The 19,808-nt window shown below is 43.6% G+C and overlaps 1 protein-coding gene across 1 annotated transcript; it reads left to right on the top strand.

Moving 5' to 3' along the window:
- Nucleotides 1-544: 544 nt before the first annotated feature.
- On the top strand, nucleotides 545-19,768 carry lrsam1 (leucine rich repeat and sterile alpha motif containing 1; the record flags this gene model as incomplete). The annotated part of the gene is given in 21 exon segments (XM_034232723.1): nucleotides 545-601; nucleotides 1,137-1,181; nucleotides 1,310-1,387; nucleotides 2,049-2,117; nucleotides 2,206-2,290; nucleotides 2,373-2,494; nucleotides 2,986-3,076; nucleotides 7,252-7,358; nucleotides 8,469-8,498; nucleotides 8,775-8,897; nucleotides 9,885-10,024; nucleotides 10,149-10,193; nucleotides 10,840-10,910; nucleotides 11,388-11,487; nucleotides 12,337-12,424; nucleotides 12,540-12,614; nucleotides 14,027-14,107; nucleotides 14,347-14,442; nucleotides 18,999-19,097; nucleotides 19,173-19,304; nucleotides 19,702-19,768. Coding segments are annotated over 21 exon segments (1,801 nt in total), but the record flags the coding sequence as incomplete, so codon positions are not given.
- Nucleotides 19,769-19,808: the final 40 nt, after the last annotated feature.

The following is a 19,808-nucleotide window of genomic DNA, read 5'->3' as shown; positions in this document are numbered from 1 at the left end:
GGCGTGAGGTAATAAAACAAAGAATGATCGTCTCTGCAACAGAGTCGGAGAGTGATGGCCGGAGTCTGGATATGTTTCTGAGCTGGAAGATGTGGTTTTGAAGTGAGAGGGTTGAATCCAAGACAACACCGAGGTTGCGGACCTGAGGGGATGGGGAGATGATGGAACCGTCGATGTTGAGGAGCAGATCTCCAAGCTTCCCGAGCCGTGCCTTGGGGGCCACAGCCATGAGCTCAGTTGTATCACTGTTTACTTTGAGTAGCTCGGTGGTCGTCCAGGTTTTCATTCCGTGTAGGCAGTGGATTAGTGACTGAGGGGGAGATGGGCAGAGGGTTTTGTGCTGTTGGGTGTCGTCGGCGTGGCAGTGGAAACAGAGACCATGGCTGCGGATGATATCACCAATCAGAAGGATGTATATCCATCCCCTCCGTTCAGCAGCTCGCTGTTAGACTGAGGGCACTCTGATATTCCTGTTTTCTTCCTTGTTAACATGACATGTATTTTCTCTCCCAAACGAACCACTGACTGTTCTTCCTGGTTGCAGACTAAGGAGGCGGGGGCTGATGACACCCTGGACGTGTCGGCCTGTGAGCTCTCAGAGGTGAGTGTGTTCACTGATCACGGTTTGTGACTATATTCATGCTACAATACATGTCTCTTTGTCAAACCCAGTTCACACCATTAAATGACCTTTTAAATGAATAGTTCAACACTTTTTTTGTTTTGATATCCTTTTCCCATTATCACGGGAACATGAAAATGCAACTCCAATATAAATTGTTCAATCAGCCCTTCATTTCGTATGCAAAAGAGGAACACCATACTATGCAATGTGCGTTGTGTACCAGTACTTATATTTTGGTGCTTGTTATTCACTTTTTTCTTTCTTATGTGAATGGAAGCTTAGTGTATTTCAGTGAATATCTATTAATGATACACCTTAAATTGTAGCAGATGTCTTCATGAGTGAAGCTGCGTTATTTACCAATACTTCAGTACTGATAGTGATTTGGGTTCTCTTGTGTTAATGTTGACTTTTAGGCTTTAACCTTTTATTATCTGCCATTACTGTAGACAGCTGTTTGTACAACTGAGTGTGTTAGTCCTGCCGCTCATCACTGCTCTGTCTGTCACAGGTTCCCTCGGCGGCCTTTTCCATTTGCAAGGTGCTACAGAAGAAGGTAAGAACCCAACATGGAGACATATTGTATTTATTTTCTATTCTACCGATGTATTAAATAGTTCACCCCCATCATGTGAACCAGGACCCTGTGTCAGTCTCACCAGTCACACATGTTGCTCTCCTCAGGTCCTGATCCTCCACAACAACGAGCTGAGCTCCCTGCTGCCCAAAGGATGTGACATCAGCACTCTCGCCACTTTAAAGGTGAAGTCAACGGGATGCAAGCATGATGGGAAATATGGCTAGATAAAGGAATAGTGTATCTACTGTTTGTAAACTTGTTGAGCTGTAATATAACATTGATGCCACCAAACAAAGTCATGCAGCTACAGTAGCACATACTGTAGCACCGCTGGTCTATTACAGATAATAGAACTCCGATTAGAAATACGCAGATCCATATAAAGCATTTGCTTCTACTTTGATTTCATTGGGCCAAAAACTCAAACCCCGTTTCTTTCACTATGGGACAGAAATGCAATTCCCCAGCATAATGTTTACAACTGTTTCATCACTGTTTCATTCGTTTGGTAAATAATATAATGAGACAGGAAATAGGCAACGATCGATTCCATGTTGTACATTCAAGTACTAAACCAACAAAAACTGCATGATGGGAGATATAAGTACCAGCTGAAGCATACTACAGTGTGAGAGGTTTCATAACCAGTTAGACGGTGGTGGTGGTTCTCCTTCTATCGCTCATCTCCAACACAAAGCTGTGTGACGCTGAGCTTTCTGTGAAAAAGCCGAGAGTAAACACACACAAGCTACTCCTTCTGTTTTAACCTCTGAGCAAACTAGTCTTAACTCTGACCCTGCTTCATCACAACAAAAGCCTGACTGAATCTGTCTTCCTCCAAAGGTTCTGGATCTGCATGACAACAAGCTGACTTCCCTCCCAGAAGACATTGGGAAGCTGGCGTCACTGCAGGTAAAGCATTACTGTAATTGGGGGGGGGGGGGGGTGTGTGAATGAATGCTTCTCATCAACCCTGTGTTTTCATTGTGCTTCCTGTCAGATTCTGAATGTGGAGAAGAACCGTCTGAAGGCCCTGCCTGAGAGCATCGGGGAGCTGAGGCTTCTGCAGACACTCAATCTGAAAGGTATGAGTTTTACTGCTGTCTGAATACTCTCAAGAATAAGAGGATGTGTACAATATGTCCCTATACCTCTGTGTCTGTACAGGTAACTCTCTGAGTGAGCTGCCGTCCACCGTTGGTTCTTTGAGAAGCTTACGCACTCTGGACCTGAGCGACAACAACATCGTGCAGCTGCCCAAAGCTCTCGTCTACATCCGCACTCTAGAGGTGTGTTTCTTGGTATTCCAACTTACAGGAATACAACGAATGCTGATGACTAAGATGTGTTAAAAACCGTGTGTGTGTGTGTGTGTGTGTGTGTGTGTGTGTGTGTGTGTGTGTGTGTGTGTGTGTGTGTGTGTGTGTGTGTGTGTGTGTGTGTGTGTGTGTGTGTGTGTGTGTGTGTGTGTGTGTGTGTGTGTGTGTGTGTGTGTGTGTGTGTGTGTAGTACGTGTGTGTGTGTGTTGTGTGTGTGTGTTAGATGTGCCTTGATGTGCAATATTGGGTGGTGTGTGTGTGATGTGTAGCTGATGCATATCAATGTGTGTGGTGTATGTGTGGGTGTGTGTAGTGTGTGTGTGTGTGTGGTCGTGTTGTGTGTGTGTGTGTCAGTGTGTGTGTGTGTGATGGGTGTGTGTGTTTGTGTGTGTGTGTGTGTGTGGGTGGGTTGTTTGTGTGTGTGTGTGTGTGTGTGTGTGTGTGTGTGTGTGTGGTGACAGAGCTTCACACTGGACACTGCCACCATGACCTACCCTCCTGCCTCTGTGTGTACGGAGGGAACGGAGAGCATCCAGCGCTTCCTATGCTCTGGTGAGACACACACACACTCACACACACACACACACACACACACTCACTCACACACACACACACACACATAGATACTGTCATGTTCAAAATTCCTCTTCGGACCAGGCGATAACGTTATAATAAAACTGATTTATTTCAGTTGTGATAAGGAATACAAATGCTCAGCTGAGGTTTCTGGAGATCCGTGTTCCACAGCAGTTTCCAGTCCAAGCAGTTAACTGTCTCCCACTTCCTTCCAGAGCCCTGAACCTCGTACATCTTGATTCCACAGGGCGTTGCCCGTACATTTATGATTGGTCGAGACTAGCTGAAGAGATACCGTGGTTTAGACTTGGTTCTCTTTGGTTGGTGCACAGACTTAGAAAAAAGTCTCTTGGCAACACGATCCTCCAGTCAACCTTCGGCCGGCTGGCGAAGTCCCTCCCTACTCTGTCTCTATTCTCGTCATTTGTTTTCGCTAACGTTTCTACAGAAATTAAAAACATTAACTGGAGCCAAATGTTATCAGGTACAGATGTGGATACCAACACACATGCCCTTATGTCAACAATCCAAAATATATCAAAACGATTCCTCAGGATAAGCGAATCTCAGACCAAAAATAAACACACCCTCCCCTGGATTAATAGTGACATCAGGAAATCAATGAAGGAGAGAGATAATGCTCTAAAGCACTCTCTTAAGTCAAATTTAGTGACTTACAGGCATATATTTATGTCCTTACGAAACAGAGTTACAAAGGAAATCAGGGCAGCTAAATCCAACTTCTTTGTTAATCTCATTCATGAATCTAAGGGAAATCATAAACAAATCTGGGACTGTCTGCAGAACCTAACAGGGAAAGGGCATAACATAACAAAGCATGCTGGAGATCAGTAACAATGGAACCTTATGTAAGGAGCCAGCAGAAATAGCGGCTATTTTTAATAACCATTTTATTAATTCTGTGAGGCTGACTATAAACAGTCCCCAAATTGGTCAAATACATTCATCACCTATTGATTGTACACAGCCAGTCTTCTCACTGACAGAGACTTCTGAATCAAAAGTTAATTCTATCATTTCTTCTTTAAACAATTCCAAATCAAAAGACACTTTTGGACTGGATTCTCTGTTTCTAAAGACACATGCTACTACCCTCACAGGGACAATTACCAACATAATTAACACCTCTTTTAGGGAGGGAACATTCCCAAAAGACTGGAAGTTAGCCATTGTTGTGCCAGTCCACAAATCCGGGACACAACTGATGCAAACAACCATAGGCCCATTAGTATTTTACCTGTCATGTCTAAGATCTCTGAGAAATGTGTAGCTGAGCAATTGACTGGACATCTTAACAGTAGTCCTTTCACACTACACCCCATGCAATTCGGCTTCCGAGCCAATCATTCCACTGAGACCGCAAATTGTTTCCTTGTGGAAAATATTAAATAAAAAATGGACAAAGGAGGCATTGTTGGAGCAATCTTCTTAGATCTTAAGAAAGCTTTTGATACAGTCAATCATCAAGTACTCATTCACAAAATGTCTTATTTTAATTTCTCACCCAGTGCAATAGACTGGATGAGCTCCTATCTGTCAGACAGAGTTCAGTGTGTAAGGGTAAGTGGCGAGACATCACCACCCCTGAGGAATGAACCCCAGGGATCTATCCTGGGCCCAATTCTATTCAGCCTTTATATAAATGACTTGCCATCAGTGTGCACTGGATGTGAGGTGCAAATGTACGCTGATGACACTGTCATTTATGTCCATGCAAAAACCAAGGCCCAAGCTGCGGCCAAATTAAATGATGCAATGGTTCATGTAAATCAATGGCTTACTGACTCACAGCTATATCTGAATGTTAAGAAGACAGTCTGTATGTTTGTTAGCAAGACCAACACTGTATCACACTGAACTCAAGGTCTATGTGTCTATGGGTCATTCAAACAGTTACACATTTCAAATATAGGCATTATCCTTGACACTACTTTATCCTTCAAAAAACAAGTGAGAAAGGTAACGCAAATAACTAAATACAATTTAGCAAACTTTAGATATATAAGGAACTGCTTGACAACACCTGTAGCAAAACTCTATATGACTGCCATGATCCTTCCCCACCTAGCATACTGTATGAGCAGCTGGACCCCGGCGAATAGCACAACATTAAGGCCTATGCTATCACTTCACAAACAAGCTCTCAAAGTGTTGGACAGAAAACCAAAGCTATACCACCATTGCAAAATCCTGGACAAACATAACCTGCTCAGCTGGGGAAATATTTTAAAACACACTGATGTCTCATTTTTAAAATTCTAAACGGCAAGGCACCCCCACAACCGCTCTGCACTTTTATACAGCAGAACCACAAGGTCTGCCCTAAGAGGGGACTGTGTAGCCCCTCTTAGGTCCAGTTCCTTTGGTAAACAGTGTTTCTCTGTGAGGGCATCAACACTCTGGAACACAACACCAATGCAGATAAGGAATAACACCTCCTATCATACATTTAACCGCAACCATAAGAACTGGCTTTTAAACAATCAAAAATGTGAACACTTTTAACTGCATCAAGGTATGATGGTATTTCATCTGTTTGCATGTGTGTTTGTTCCTCTCTATTGGTGTACTGCTGTTGTCTGCTGTACTCTATTTAATTATGTTTTTATTTTCTAGTCTTGTTGTGGTCATTTAACATCTTGCCAAGGACAACAGTTGAAAATTAGCCTGCTGGCTAATACTGGCTCATTTACAGCAATGTGGATTAATGTGCACTGACCTTTAAATAAATAAACACATATAGTGGAATCTTGGTTACACTGATTCCTAGTGCGTAGCAGCGAAGCTCGCCCAGGCGGCCAAGGCCATAGCCTCAATAACTCATTGTTTCTCCAGTGCCTGCACCTGGCTTCTGCTACTTTGTATTGCAAGCTAAAACGTTCTTGCTATGACTTTTCCCTTCGCTCCTCTCCAACCCATCAAGACTTGGGGTTGTGTCTGTTTATTCCAAAATCATAGCAACATCTCATGAGCACAAATAATGTAATACTAAGAATCAGTCTTTCTAATGTTATATACAAATAGCCTCCACACACACACACACACACACACACACACACACACACACACACACACACACACACACACACACACACACACACACACACACACACACACACACACACACCATGTATACATCACTTCAGGGGACATTACATTTACTTACATGCATTTCCTGGAGACTTATCCTAACCTTAACCATAACCAACACATGCCTAACCCTAACCCTAAACCTAACCAAGTCTTCACACTAAAATTAATGATTCCCCTCATGGGGACCTCCAATTTGTCCCCATAAGGGAAGCCAGTCCCCACACGTGACTATGTAAACAGATTTAGGTCCCCACAAGTATAGCAATGCTAGACCACACACACACACACACACACACACACACACACACACACACACACACACACACACACACACACACACACACACACACACACACACACACACACACACACACACACACACACACACAGGGTTTAATATGCATCCGCACCAACAAGGATTACTTTAACTCAGCTAAATGGTATCGGATAACAATTTTGTTTAAGACAATATCACTGGTTTTAATTTTGTTGCAGAAATATTAAGTTATATTTAATAAATCTCAGAAAACAGAAGGCTCTTTTCAGTAGTTTGTCTTGCACTCGTCTGGCAGAATGGATATGAATAAATCCAACAGGCACCTCACTCATATAAATGCATTCTGAATGCTATTGTCTTCCATACCCTGTGCCACTCTGAGATTAAGATGAACCTTTAGGAACCCCAGGGGGGAATTCAGGTCTTAACGTCTAAAACAGTGTTTGACTCTCCATACTGTGTCCCTGCTCAGTGATATCTACGCAGCACAGAGCGGCCACAGAAAGTAAAGCCACTTTTATGTGTCACCCAATGCTATGTCATAGTTGTCATGTATGTCTTTAGAGGGACACAAAACTAAAGCAACACCTAACTGGCTTCAACAAGTATACATATCAGAGCAATCATTCCATGAGCTGTGGGTTTGAATGACTCCAGAGCATTAAGTGGGAGTAAGAAGGCTGAATGATGGTATTTATCTGCTGAGATATTCGACTGCATAAGATACTAATGTTTGATTTCTTCCTTGACTTGTTTTCAGAGCTGGGAGAGGAGTACTGCCCCCCCTCCCAGTACCTGCTGCCAGTGCTGGAGAGTGAGTGCAGCACACAGTCCGACTGTGTGGACGCTCTGGACGAGGCCTGGAAGGTACAGTAATCACACACTCACACGTTAACACACTCACACATTAACACACACTCACACACACTAACACACTCTCACATGTTAACACACTCACACACTAACACACTCACACACTCCGACTGTGTGGACACTCTGGACGAGTTCTGGAAGGTACAGTAATCACACACTCACACGTTAACACACTCACACATTAAAACACACTCACACGTTAACACACTCACACACTCACACATTAAAACACACACACACACTAACTCACACACTCACATGTTAACACACTCACACATTAAAACACACACACACACACTAACACACACTCACACACTCACATGTTAACACACTCACACACTCACACACACTCACACACTAACACACTAACACACACTAACACACAGTGGTGTAGTGGGGATTTTTTTACTGGGTGGACGGGGTGGGTGGACGGGGTGGGTGGACGGGAGACACTATGGACGCGCTCGTGAACTGTCAACAGGGGGGGGGGGTACACTGTGGACCTCTGTGTCGCCTGTCAGCTCAACATGATGCCGTTTAGACAATATAATAATAAAGGGCGGTGCCGGCTGTCAGCGAACCGATCCGGTCTTTCTTCGCGACTGTCACTCAAATGCGGGACATAGTCTCAATTTGTGGGACGCGGGACAAATAACCTAATAAAAACGCACAGTGCGGGACACCTGGTCACCCTACACACACACACACACACACACACACACACACACACACACACACACACACACACACGGTTCAAATTAAGTTGCATAAATGCTTGAGCTACGTTTTTATTATAATTACTGTGAAATCTGCTTATTATGCTTTCGTCATTATTACAATAAATACTCACTTGCAACTGATAACACTGGCAATGGGTTTATATTTATTATACTATTAAAAAAAACAAATCATGCTTCAGATCAGCGGGGGGACGGCGTACCCCCGCGTCCAACGCCCACTACACCACTGCTAACACACACGTACAGGAGGAGAGAGGCAGTCTTTTCATGCAAAGTGCTGTTCACTTGGACCTAGTTGGCTAGTTAGCTGCTTGCACTGTATTGACTATGTGTGTTAAAGCATATTTCATCATTTCTGTTACAGAGCAAATTCAACGACTACGAGAAGAGAAAGGTAGGAACACACTGTTAGATTCAGACTCTCGCAGCTGTTTCATTGGTAACGGATAACAACTAACTGCACTTCCCCTCAGTTCAGGGTTTGTTTAGCTTTATTTAGCTAACTGTTTTGGTGTGCAGCTGCTGCTTCTATTATACAGTTAAGTTCACTCTTATATGGAGACGTTTTGGTGGTAGTAGCTGCATTGCTGGCTTGTAGCAAAGCTCAGATGTTGACACTGTTCACATACAGAACATAAGACCTCCACTGTGACCGTCCCGTTGTCTGCAGGAGCAGAAGCAGCAGGAGAAGCTGGCCTTTGAGTGGCAGCTGGAGGAGAAGAAGAAGGAGCACACCCAGATTATGCTCATGAACAACTCCCGCAAGGAAAACATCCTCATCTCAGTCCGGCAGGTAAACAGCCGGCTCACTCACCACGTCCTTTCCAAAGTCTCTTTTCCTTTAACATTACATAGATATGCCTTTTTGATCCTGAACATGGAAATGGTTTTGTCACAGCAACATGTTAGGAAGGCATTGCACATGAGTAAGAACAATATTAAATACAATCTACTACTAGGAACATGTATATACACATAGGATGCTATATAATAATAATAATAGATTTAATTTGTTAGCGCTTTTACAGGTGCTCAAAGACGCTTAAATATACATTATACACATGCTATAAAATGTAAATACAGTGAGGTAGTGTAAGTACACTTATGTGCACATTGTTAAGGGTTATTGAAAGGGAGTCCGGTAAATAAAAAGAAACGATGAAGCTAAAGAAGTTAGAAACTGTTTTCAGCTCCATTAATGTGTGTGTGTGTGTGTGTGTGTGTGTGCTTCTCTTGGACTTAAAATCACACTGTTATTGTTAATTTGTAAATTCAACATGTATCTTTTCTACTTTGTTTATTTCTAGTCTTTTACATTTGTATTGTACAAAGCCATGTCTTTTTATGCTGCTGCAACACCAACATTTCCCAAATTGGGATCAATAAAGTACTGTGTGTGTGTGTGTGTGTGTGTGTGTGTGTGTGTGTGTGTGTGTGTGTGTGTGTGTTGTGTGTGTGTGTGTGTGTGTGTGTGTGTGTGTGTGTGTGTGTGTGTGTGTGTGTGTGTGTGTGTGTGTGTGTGTGTGTGTGTGTGTGTGTGTGTGTGTGTGTGTGTGTGTGTGTGTGTGTGTGTGTGGTGTGTGTGTGTGTGTGTGTGTGTGTGTGTGTGTGTGTGTGTGTGTGTGTGTGTGTGTGTGTGTGTGTGTGTGTGTGTGTGTGTGTGGTGTGTGTGTGTGTGTGTGTGTGTGTGTGTGTGTGTGTGTGTGTGTGTGTGTGTGTGTGTGTGTGTGTGTGTGTGTGTGTGTGTGTGTGTGTGTGTGTGTGTGTGTGTGATGTCCAGGAGCAGGAGCGTCTTGAGCTGGGCGTCAGCCAGCAGCAGAGGTCTCAGGAGGCCGAGAGGCTGCTGGTTCTGGAGAGAGTCCGACAGGCTGAGGACGGCATCAGCAGCCGCATCAGCACCATGCTGATGGACAAGAGCAGGTGGGCACTAAGCCATTAACCATGGAGGGTTCGTGTTGTAAAAAGTCACTTATTGGATTCTCTCTGCGTGTCCACAGACGAGTCTCTGCTAACTGCACTGAATTTAGTTTTTGTATCTTTCCAGGCTGAAAAAGAGTGCAGAGTTTCTTCAAGCTATGGAGGAGGATCGGTGAGTGGAGAGACCACTGATGCGTTATCTATAACAGCAAGAGATCCGAGGCACTCTAACTCTCTCTCTATCTATAGAGCACTTTGCAAGGAAGATGCACAAAGACACAGGAGGCCTTAAAAACGTTGACACAGCATGCAGTCGTGGAAAAATGAATGAAAACCATCAATACTTATCATTATTATTATGTTATGTGTGTCTCATAATCTTTCTCTAGCTCCTAACTGTCAGGTCTTTACTTGTGGAAAAGTTTTAAAAAGCCTCTGTGGTCTTACCTAATATTTGAAATGGTGTTACAACAAAGCTGGAAGGTATTAAAACAGAAATACAGCTCCTCTCCACAGAGGCAGTTTCTCCAGGTTACTCAGGTGGAGGAAAGATGTCAGGAAGCAAAAGCCTCTGTACCCGGTGACGCCACAGATGGCCCGAGGGATGCAGCCGCACTGTGTACCTTTTGACTGATGCATATTTGTGGTTAGTTAAAGTTAGGTATCGGGTAGATTCCCTGATGTGGGTAAACACTTTGTATCTGCACTCCTGCACCACTTCAACTGCAACTAAAGGGAGCCCCTACAGAGAAAGATCCATTATCCTAAGTGTTAAAAGCCATGGCTGCTATAAAAACTGATCAAATGTTCCCCTTCAGGATCCGTTCGGAGCATCTGACGGCCATCACACAGGAAGAAACCAACTCCCTGAGGAAGAGGGAGGTGGCAGGTGAGCAGCCGCAAACCATGAACCAACACAGATGTACTTTAACCTTAACACACGTCTAGTTGTATACGTGTAAAACATTGATTTTCTGTTGGCCATCAACACTTTGGTCCAGAACACGCTATGTTGACAATTATTTTCTGACTGCAAAGAAATATACTGTAACACTTGATGGCCCCAAGATGAAGATTGTTGTGAACCCCCCCTATATTTAATGTCACTGCTATCGGGACACAATTCATTCAGGTATATAGTGTCCCGTTTGCATTCATGCTTCCAGAGGTTCAACCCTTTCAGTTTCTCTGCTGCCCCCCCTTCATGTCAAGTCAAAGATATCATAAGCAGATTGTCTTTGCAATTGCTGAGCACATGAATGCTCTCTAAGGGTTATGTTTTGAATGCTATTACATCTGTATTACGGGATGTTGTTCAATTCATTCTGTCACATTTCCTTTGCCTCTCTCCCCTCCCTGTGTTCAGTGGCCATGCAGAAGATGCTGTCGGAAAGCTGTATGATGAGCATCCTCCAGGAGGCCAGTGACTTCCGCAGGAGGAGCCTGGTCAATGAGGCCCACAGAAGGTCACACACACACACACACACACACACACACACACACACACACACACACACACACACACACACACACACACACACACACACACACACCAGTGGTGAACCGTCAGGGCCTTCAAGGTGTTCAGAGATACCCTGGAACTCTCAGATAAAACAAACACAAAATCGATTTAATTATATAAATAAAATGTAGTAAAATGAATAAATGAGAATGGTATCCGTGTCATTGATCTGTAATATTACAGTGTCACGTTGATTTGTTTCTCCTTCTCGGACCATGCACTACGCATTTCAGTGGTTTTGTGTTAGAAAAGAAAGCAACCAATCAGATCTTGTTCTGGGTCTCTGGGTAGAAAATCCTTCACCAAGGTATTCTACATCCTTGATCGAAGCGGCCGTTGCACTGAATGAGAGCGTATGTTTGGACTGACAGTTTGATCAACCAATCATATATTGATTTGTAGCCAATGGGCGTGTTCTTCCAGAGTTCCCCTCGGTTCCAGGGTATTCTAGAAGGCCCGCTCGTTAACTGGAGAGAGACAGAGGATCTAGAATGCGACGAAGCAATTCATGCCGTTTTATTGTATTTAACGTTGAAATGACAAGAGCAACAGGTGAAGAGGAAGTTGTTGCGGAATTGTTGTGAGTACCCTTTTCAAGACGACAATTTAGTGAAAAGACGGACATTATAACGCGGGGGTGGGTGTGTGTGTGTCTACAGAAGGTCCAGTTGTGATAGACACGGTTCGCCACTGACACACACACACACACACACACCATGTTAACTTTGCAAATGTGTGTGGACACTACAAATGACAGCTGTGAAACACGTTGTGTCCCATGGTTTTACCACAGTATGGAGAGCTTGGAAAGGAAGTTCGATAAAGTGCTTTCCCTCCAAGTTTTGGACAAATCTAAAGCCATCGCTCACATCTTACAGGAGGTATGTGTGTCTTCTGAGTTTGCCACCAGTCTCATGTAACAGTGTGAACCTAAATCAGACCTTTTTGAACAACCATGTTGAACTGTCATGTCCTCTGGTTGGTCTCTGGTTGCAGGAGGAGATGCAGAAAGCAGCGTTCCAGGCCCTGCAGCTGCAGAAAGATGCCGTTCACGGTTACATCCGCAACCAGGTCTGTGTGGAGGGGCAGAAAGAAGGGGGGGGGGGGGGGTCAAACCTGTCTCTGGTCTCCGAGTACTTTATAACACGGACAGAAAGCAGCTCACCTTCACATGGAAAGCTGTACAGAAGAGAGCTCGTGATTTTGTACAATCTAAAACTAGTATCACAACTTCAACAAGACTTCATAATTTTCAAGACATCCAGTTTTTTTTAATATCATTTTATATTAACCTTTTTGACGTTATACCATAACTAAAGCCACTTAAGAAAGGAAGACTGTAGTTCAATAAAGAACTACCTAATGTGGTATTATGCATGAGTTTTGATTATCTATAGATTCTGTATCTACGCCATCTGCTACGAAGAAATAGGGCGCAGAATTTGAACTTTTGGATCTATACAACCTGTAAGGGAAACTTCTGCAGCAATGGAGAGTCAGGACTCAGAGAGACACGAGGAGCGTTGGAGCTTTGATGTCAAACACTGGTGTTTTATTACAAGTATCGGCCGGAGAATTTCACATCACAAGTCACAGCAGCCAGAGGTTCTGACTGCCCGGATGGGTTGCCACGTCAATTCTGCTGCGCCTCTCTCTCGATAGACCTTTTAACTAGTTTACAGAGAGTTAATCAACATATTGGGGAGATAATCTAAACAGCTGGGCCCCCTGAATCACTTGCGTCTGACCCTTAATGGCCTCGAAGCCAGCGTTCTCACCCATAAACCATTTGTGACCCAGAGTTGACCGGTCATAGACTGAGAAATATACATGACTGCATGAGCACATTCCTTACGGGAGGTAACAGAGCCAGGGTTGGTCATAAACGTCAAAGGGCAAAAGGTTAAATATCTAAAGACAGAAATATTCCCTCACGCAATCCAAATGTACAATCTTTAGTTATTGAGAGACGTCTACATCTCACCAACAGCAGGGCAAGAATGAGCTGAAACTCTGAAAGCTGGTCAACATCATTTTTTAATAATATTTACATGAATTATGTGACTGCCTATGTTTCCTGTAGTTATTGAACTGCACTGTTAGTGTACAGTTTTATTATTATGCTACTTTTTGTATTTGTGTAACTCTGTCACAACAACTTCCTTCGGGATAAATAATGTCTTCTCTTATCTTATAACACTGCTATAATCTTTACATCTAATGTCAGCCTGTAGTGACCTCTAACAGTCTCAGTTAGCTGTGGCACAGTTTATTTATACATGTCATTTATTTCCCCTTTCTCTCGTGTCATCCGCAGCCCGTCCATAGCTAACCCCTCTTTACTCCTACTGGCTTCATTTATTTGACTTTTTGGTTAAACCCCGTGTAATTTTACCTGCAGATAGACACTCATTTCATGCAGGTTTCAGGCTGACCTTGCGTTCTCCCTGCTGGCTTCATGTCTGCTTCTCCACTGTCCCCAGATCAAGCTCATAGAGACTGAGTTAAAGCAGCTGACTAGGTTGGAGATTAAAAGGCGTACTCTGGATGCTGAGAACCTGCAGGTGGGTGTCACGCCTTCTCTCACTGCCTTCACACATCTACCTGATTTCTCCCTTTTCGATAACCATATTATTTATTCATGTCATTGCTCCATTGAGCCATAATCATTGTTATACAAGAGCCAGGCTTTATCTACAGCTCAACACATTCATATTCAAACACTTTGAGCACCAGGAGAAGCACTATATGATTAACATATATTGTTATTATTATTATTATTATTATTGTTCTGTGTGTGCAGGAGGTTCTGGTGGAGCAGAGGACCGCTCTGAGTGATCTGCTGCAGCAGCTTCTGAAGCAGAAGGAGCAGAGAGAGCAGGAGCTGCGGCAGGTTCTGGTGAGGACTTCTCTTAGCTCTCATGCTATCAGATAATGAAGGCTTACTGTTTAAACAACAGGCCGAACAACGACCCTAAGCTGTGATATTATCACATGTCACAGGCTGAAGTGAGCTTTCATGCATATTGTTAGAAAAATCTCCCTGGTCTCCGGCTTGAGCTTCAACCTCAGGATCCATGTATCTGTGATCCTCTCCAGAATGGAAGTAGTCATCACATACAGAGCATCTACTAGTTCCTGAACAGTGTCCTTCACATGCTGATATCCAAGAGAGGGAGAGAGACTTGTTGTCTCAAAATGTTGGCTTTTTTCTCAAAATCTCAAAATTTTGACTTTTTCTCAAAATCCTGACTTTTTCTCAAAATTATGTATTTTTTTCTCCGCAATTCTGACTTTTTCTAAAAATCTCAAAATTATGTATTTTTCTCCAAATCTCAAAATTCTGACTTATTCTCAAAATCTCAAAATTCAGAATTTCTCTCAAAATCTCAAAATTCGGACTTTCAAAAAATTCAGATTTTTTTCAAAAAATCTCAAAATTATGTTTTTTTTCTCAAAATTCTGACTTTCTCTCAAAATCCTGTATTTTTCACAAAATTGTCGTTTTTCTCAAAATCCTGACTTTTTAACTCAAATCTCAAACAGTGTCCTTCACATGCTGATATCCAAGAGAGGGAGTCACACAGTCACAAGATGGAGGAATAGAAAGCAGTTCAATGTTTACTTCAGATTAGCTCCACGTCAGAAATGAGCATGCTTGATGTCTCTCTCCATAGAGGCCGAATCATCATGTTAATCACATAGCTATCATCTGCCTCAAACAGTCCTGATGCTCTTCTAGGTAATCACACATCCTGTCATGTTCACAGCTACAGTTGGGATACCTTTGTTATCATGTGACTCTCATGTTGGAAGAGGACATTCAGTATTTTCCCAACATATATATATAATAGACATCAAGTATGGACTCTTGAAGTAATAGACACATTCTAATTGTAATAGTTGATTCATAAATAACAATCAAAAGGAGCCTTCTTGGCTAATGAGGTTGTTGCTATTAAACGTACACACAAGCAGCTAGCATCATAATAAATGTTAAAATAACTGACGCTCTCTTCTGTGGGGTATCTCTATTGCTTTGTAAGGGTAAACCCCAGCTCGGTTCAATAATACCAGAATCCAGTGAACAAAGATAACAGTACTCATGTTTCAAGTTTACTTGCTGCAAGGAGAGTCAGCGAGTGACATGCCATGTCAACTCCTTAACCAACTCCCAGCTAGGAGAATCAGCGAGTGACATATGCCATGTCCACTCCTTAACCAACTCTCAGCTAGGAGAACCAACTCTCAGCTAGGAGAACCAACTCTCAGCTAGGAGAACCAACTCTCAGCTAGGAGAACCAACTCTCAGCTAGGAGAACCAACTCTCAGCTAGGAGAACCAACTCTCAGCTAGGAGAATCAACTCTCAGCTAGGAGAACCAACTCTCAGCTAGGAGAACCAACTCTCAGCTAGGAGAACCAACTCTCAGCTAGGAGAACCAACTCTCAGCTAGGAGAACCAACTCTCAGCTAGGAGAATCAACTCTCAGCTAGGAGAATCAACTCTCAGCTAGGAGAATCAACTCTCAGCTAGGAGAATCAACTCTCAGCTAGGGAGAATCAACTCTCAGCTAGGAGAATCAACTCTCAGCTAGGAGAAGCCAACTCTCAGCTAGGAGAACCAACTCTCAGCTAGGAGAACCAACTCTCAGCTAGGAGAACCAACTCTCAGCTAGGAGAACCAACTCTCAGCTAGGAGAACCAACTCTCAGCTAGGAGAACCAACTCTCAGCTAGGAGAATCAACTCTCAGCTAGGAGAATCAACTCTCAGCTAGGAGAACCAACTCTCAGCTAGGAGAACCAACTCTCAGCTAGGAGAATCAACTCTCAGCTAGGAGAATCAACTCTCAGCTAGGAGAACCAACTCTCAGCTAGGAGAACCAACTCTCAGCTAGGAGAACCAACTCTCAGCTAGGAGACCAACTCTCAGCTAGGAGAACCAACTCTCAGCTAGGAGAATCAACTCTCAGCTAGGAGAACCAACTCTCAGCTAGGAGAACCAACTCTCAGCTAGGAGAATCAACTCTCAGCTAGGAGAACCAACTCTCAGCTAGGAGAATCAACTCTCAGCTAGGAGAACCAACTCTCAGCTAGGAGAACCAACTCTCAGCTAGGAGAACCAACTCTCAGCTAGGAGAACCAACTCTCAGCTAGGAGAACCCAACTCTCAGCTAGGAGAACCAACTCTCAGCTAGGAGAGCCAACTCTCAGCTAGGAGAACCAACTCTCAGCTAGGAGAGCCAACTCTCAGCTAGGAGAGCCAACTCTCAGCTAGGAGAACCAACTCTCAGCTAGGAGAACCAACTCTCAGCTAGGAGAACCAACTCTCAGCTAGGAGAACCAACTCTCAGCTAGGAGAACCAACTCTCAGCTAGGAGAGCCAACTCTCAGCTAGGAGAGCCAACTCTCAGCTAGGAGAGCCAACTCTCAGCTAGGAGAACCAACTCTCAGCTAGGAGAGCCAACTCTCAGCTAGGAGAACCAACTCTCAGCTAGGAGAACCAACTCTCAGCTAGGAGAGCCAACTCTCAGCTAGGAGAACCAACTCTCAGCTAGGAGAATCCACTCTCACCAACTCTCTCAGTGCAGTCTTTTTATTTCAACAAACAGTAACATGAGACAATCATGTGGTCTTGACCAACGCCTTATTTGTTAGTGTGGATCTTGTGACTGTCAGTCATGTGAATCTGTGTGTGTGTGTATGTGTGCCATTTTAAACAGACTCTTCTTTGTTCCTCCATTAACACTCCTTGTAACACAGCAATGAGAATACATTATGAAAACACAGTTTATGAAAACACTTTTATCCTTCAATAAACTCTAACACTTCCTTCATCACTCATTCATCCTTACACACCTACACCTGCCCTTTTAGTTTGCTTCACGGTTATCTGTTCATTTGTTTTTCGAAGGCCGTCAACCTCCTCTTCACTTTGCTCTGCGTGTCGTTTGACAGGTGGATATTTCTTCGGAGACAGTCAATGCTCACTCCATTCCTTTATAGAAGTTAACATTTCCTGTTATGTCGCAGACGACAAGTATTAATTCATTAGTCTACGTTTGTCTTTTCAAAAAACAGGGAATGATACTGAATTGTGCAAAGTAGCAGGAGTCGTAGCTAGAGAGGGGTATCGGTAAGGTTTTAACGGTACTACTACTTTTATCGATACCGCTTATCGGTCCGGTCTTTTAACGGTACTCTCATCGGTTCTTTAGGAGAACAAAATAAGGTAAACTAACTAAACACATTGTGAACAAAACTAACATTGTTTTTTATTTAAATTAAATAAATAATATTTCACATCAAAAGAAACAACAATGTTTTAACAAATCATATTAAATCATCTGATGACAGAACAGCTGAAACTTTAACTAAATAAATAACTCAGTTTCCTCTAATCATTAACCCGTGTTTGTATAATGTAGTTAACTCCGTGTGTTGCTGCTAGCATACATAACACCTGACGTGGAAACGTTACTCGTGGATGGGGCTACAGAGCTGCTAGAGAGACGGTCGAACCCGGTGCATTCCTCCGTCTGGATGTGGAGCGCTTTTGATAAATGTTTAGACAAACTGCTCGTGTTGCCGCCCTCACATGCTGAACTCTTATTGCACTTTAGGTAACGAGCATCGAGACAGGTAACGTTTAACCACACCTCGGAGCGCGTTCTGTGTGTGTGTGTGTGTGTGTGGCCTAGCATTACTATACTTGTGGGGACCTAAATCTGTCTACACAGTCACGTGTGGGGACTCGCCTGCCTTATGCCTTACGTGTGGGGACTCGCCTGACAAATTGGAGGTCCCCATGAGGGGAATCATTAATTTTGGTGTGTGTGTGTGTGTGTGTGTGTGTGTGTGTGTGTGTGTGTGTGTGTGTGTGTGTGTGTGTGTGTGTGTGTGTGTGTGTGTTGTGTGTGTGTGTGTGTGTGTGTGTGGTGTGTGTGTGTGTGTTGTGTGTGTGTGTGTGTGTGTGTGTGTGTGTGTGTGTGTGTGTGTGTGTGTGTGTGTGTGTGTGTGTGTGTGTGTGTGTGTGTGTGGGTGTGTGTGTGTGTGTGTGTGTGTGTAAACTGCCCCGCCCCCTCGCACACAGACGGGGGAGAGAGATGCATTTTGCAGTCTTTTGGAATATTAGAAACGGAGTTGGTGAAACTAAAACTGCAATATAATGTTTGTGTAGCAATAATGGCAATATGACATATATTTTGTAAATGTCTCCAGTACCGATAAAAATACCGATAACGTCGGAGCTTAACGGTACCACGGTCTTTAATAATTCAGCCCCGGGGCTCCTTTAATACCGGGGCTCGGTACCCATCCCTAGTCGTAGCCGCTGTATTTTGTTATTATATCACGGCTATGAACATATTATCAGATGGCTTGATTTGGTCTACCTCGTTTCTTTTTCATTCCGGGGTCAACGGGTTAATAAATAAGATCACTTTGTGTTTCCAGGCGGAGATGGAGCGTAAATCAGCGTCCAACCAGCAGAACTACTGGATGATCCAGTACCAGAGGCTGCTGGACGCTAAGCCGCTGTCACTACGCATGCAGGTACTGTACAGAACACACACTCACAGAACCCTCTGGCACCACGCGGGCTGTTGTTAAAGCCTGATGTCATTGCAGGAAGCGGGCGTGGAGAAAGAGTTGGTCAACCTGCTGTGCAAACTGTCCGCTCAGCACTACCTGCCCATCATGGCTCACCATCGAGTGACGACTGAGCGCCTGAGGCACATGACCGCCTCTGACCTCAAGAAGGTGTGCCTGCAGAAAGAACACTTAGCCTTTGCAGACCATTTACATGCACACACATCCTTTTATAAGACACTACAGGAGAGGGACAACTAAGGAAAAGCAGAACAGGGCTTTGAATCGTACCGATCGATTAAATGACTACATGCTGTATATAGGAAAAGGGTTAGTAATCGGCTGTTCCCTTCAGCGTTATTCAGATCAGGGTTTTTGTTTTCTGCTTTGGTTCACTTGAGTGCAAGCTCTTAAAACCGACTGTACACTGCCTGCCCTCTGGACCTGTTGCTCAGTAACTGCTGGTTGTATAAATAGGTAACCTAGCCCTTATCCATCCATTAGCCGTATCAGTTTAAAAGGTGAATTATGTCGGTGTGTGCTGCATCACTCATTTCTCTGTTTTCAGCTTGGTATTAGTGAGATAGGAATCCAGAAGGCTCTTCTGAACTGGACCCGGGAACGCCACCCTGAAGGTAAACATCCTGTGTTTCTATACATTATACAAAGAAGTGT

The sequence above is a fragment of the Gymnodraco acuticeps genome, unplaced genomic scaffold (genome assembly GCF_902827175.1).
Source record: "Gymnodraco acuticeps unplaced genomic scaffold, fGymAcu1.1, whole genome shotgun sequence".
NCBI lineage: Eukaryota > Metazoa > Chordata > Actinopteri > Perciformes > Bathydraconidae > Gymnodraco > Gymnodraco acuticeps.
This window is presented reverse-complemented; position numbering and strand designations above follow the sequence as displayed.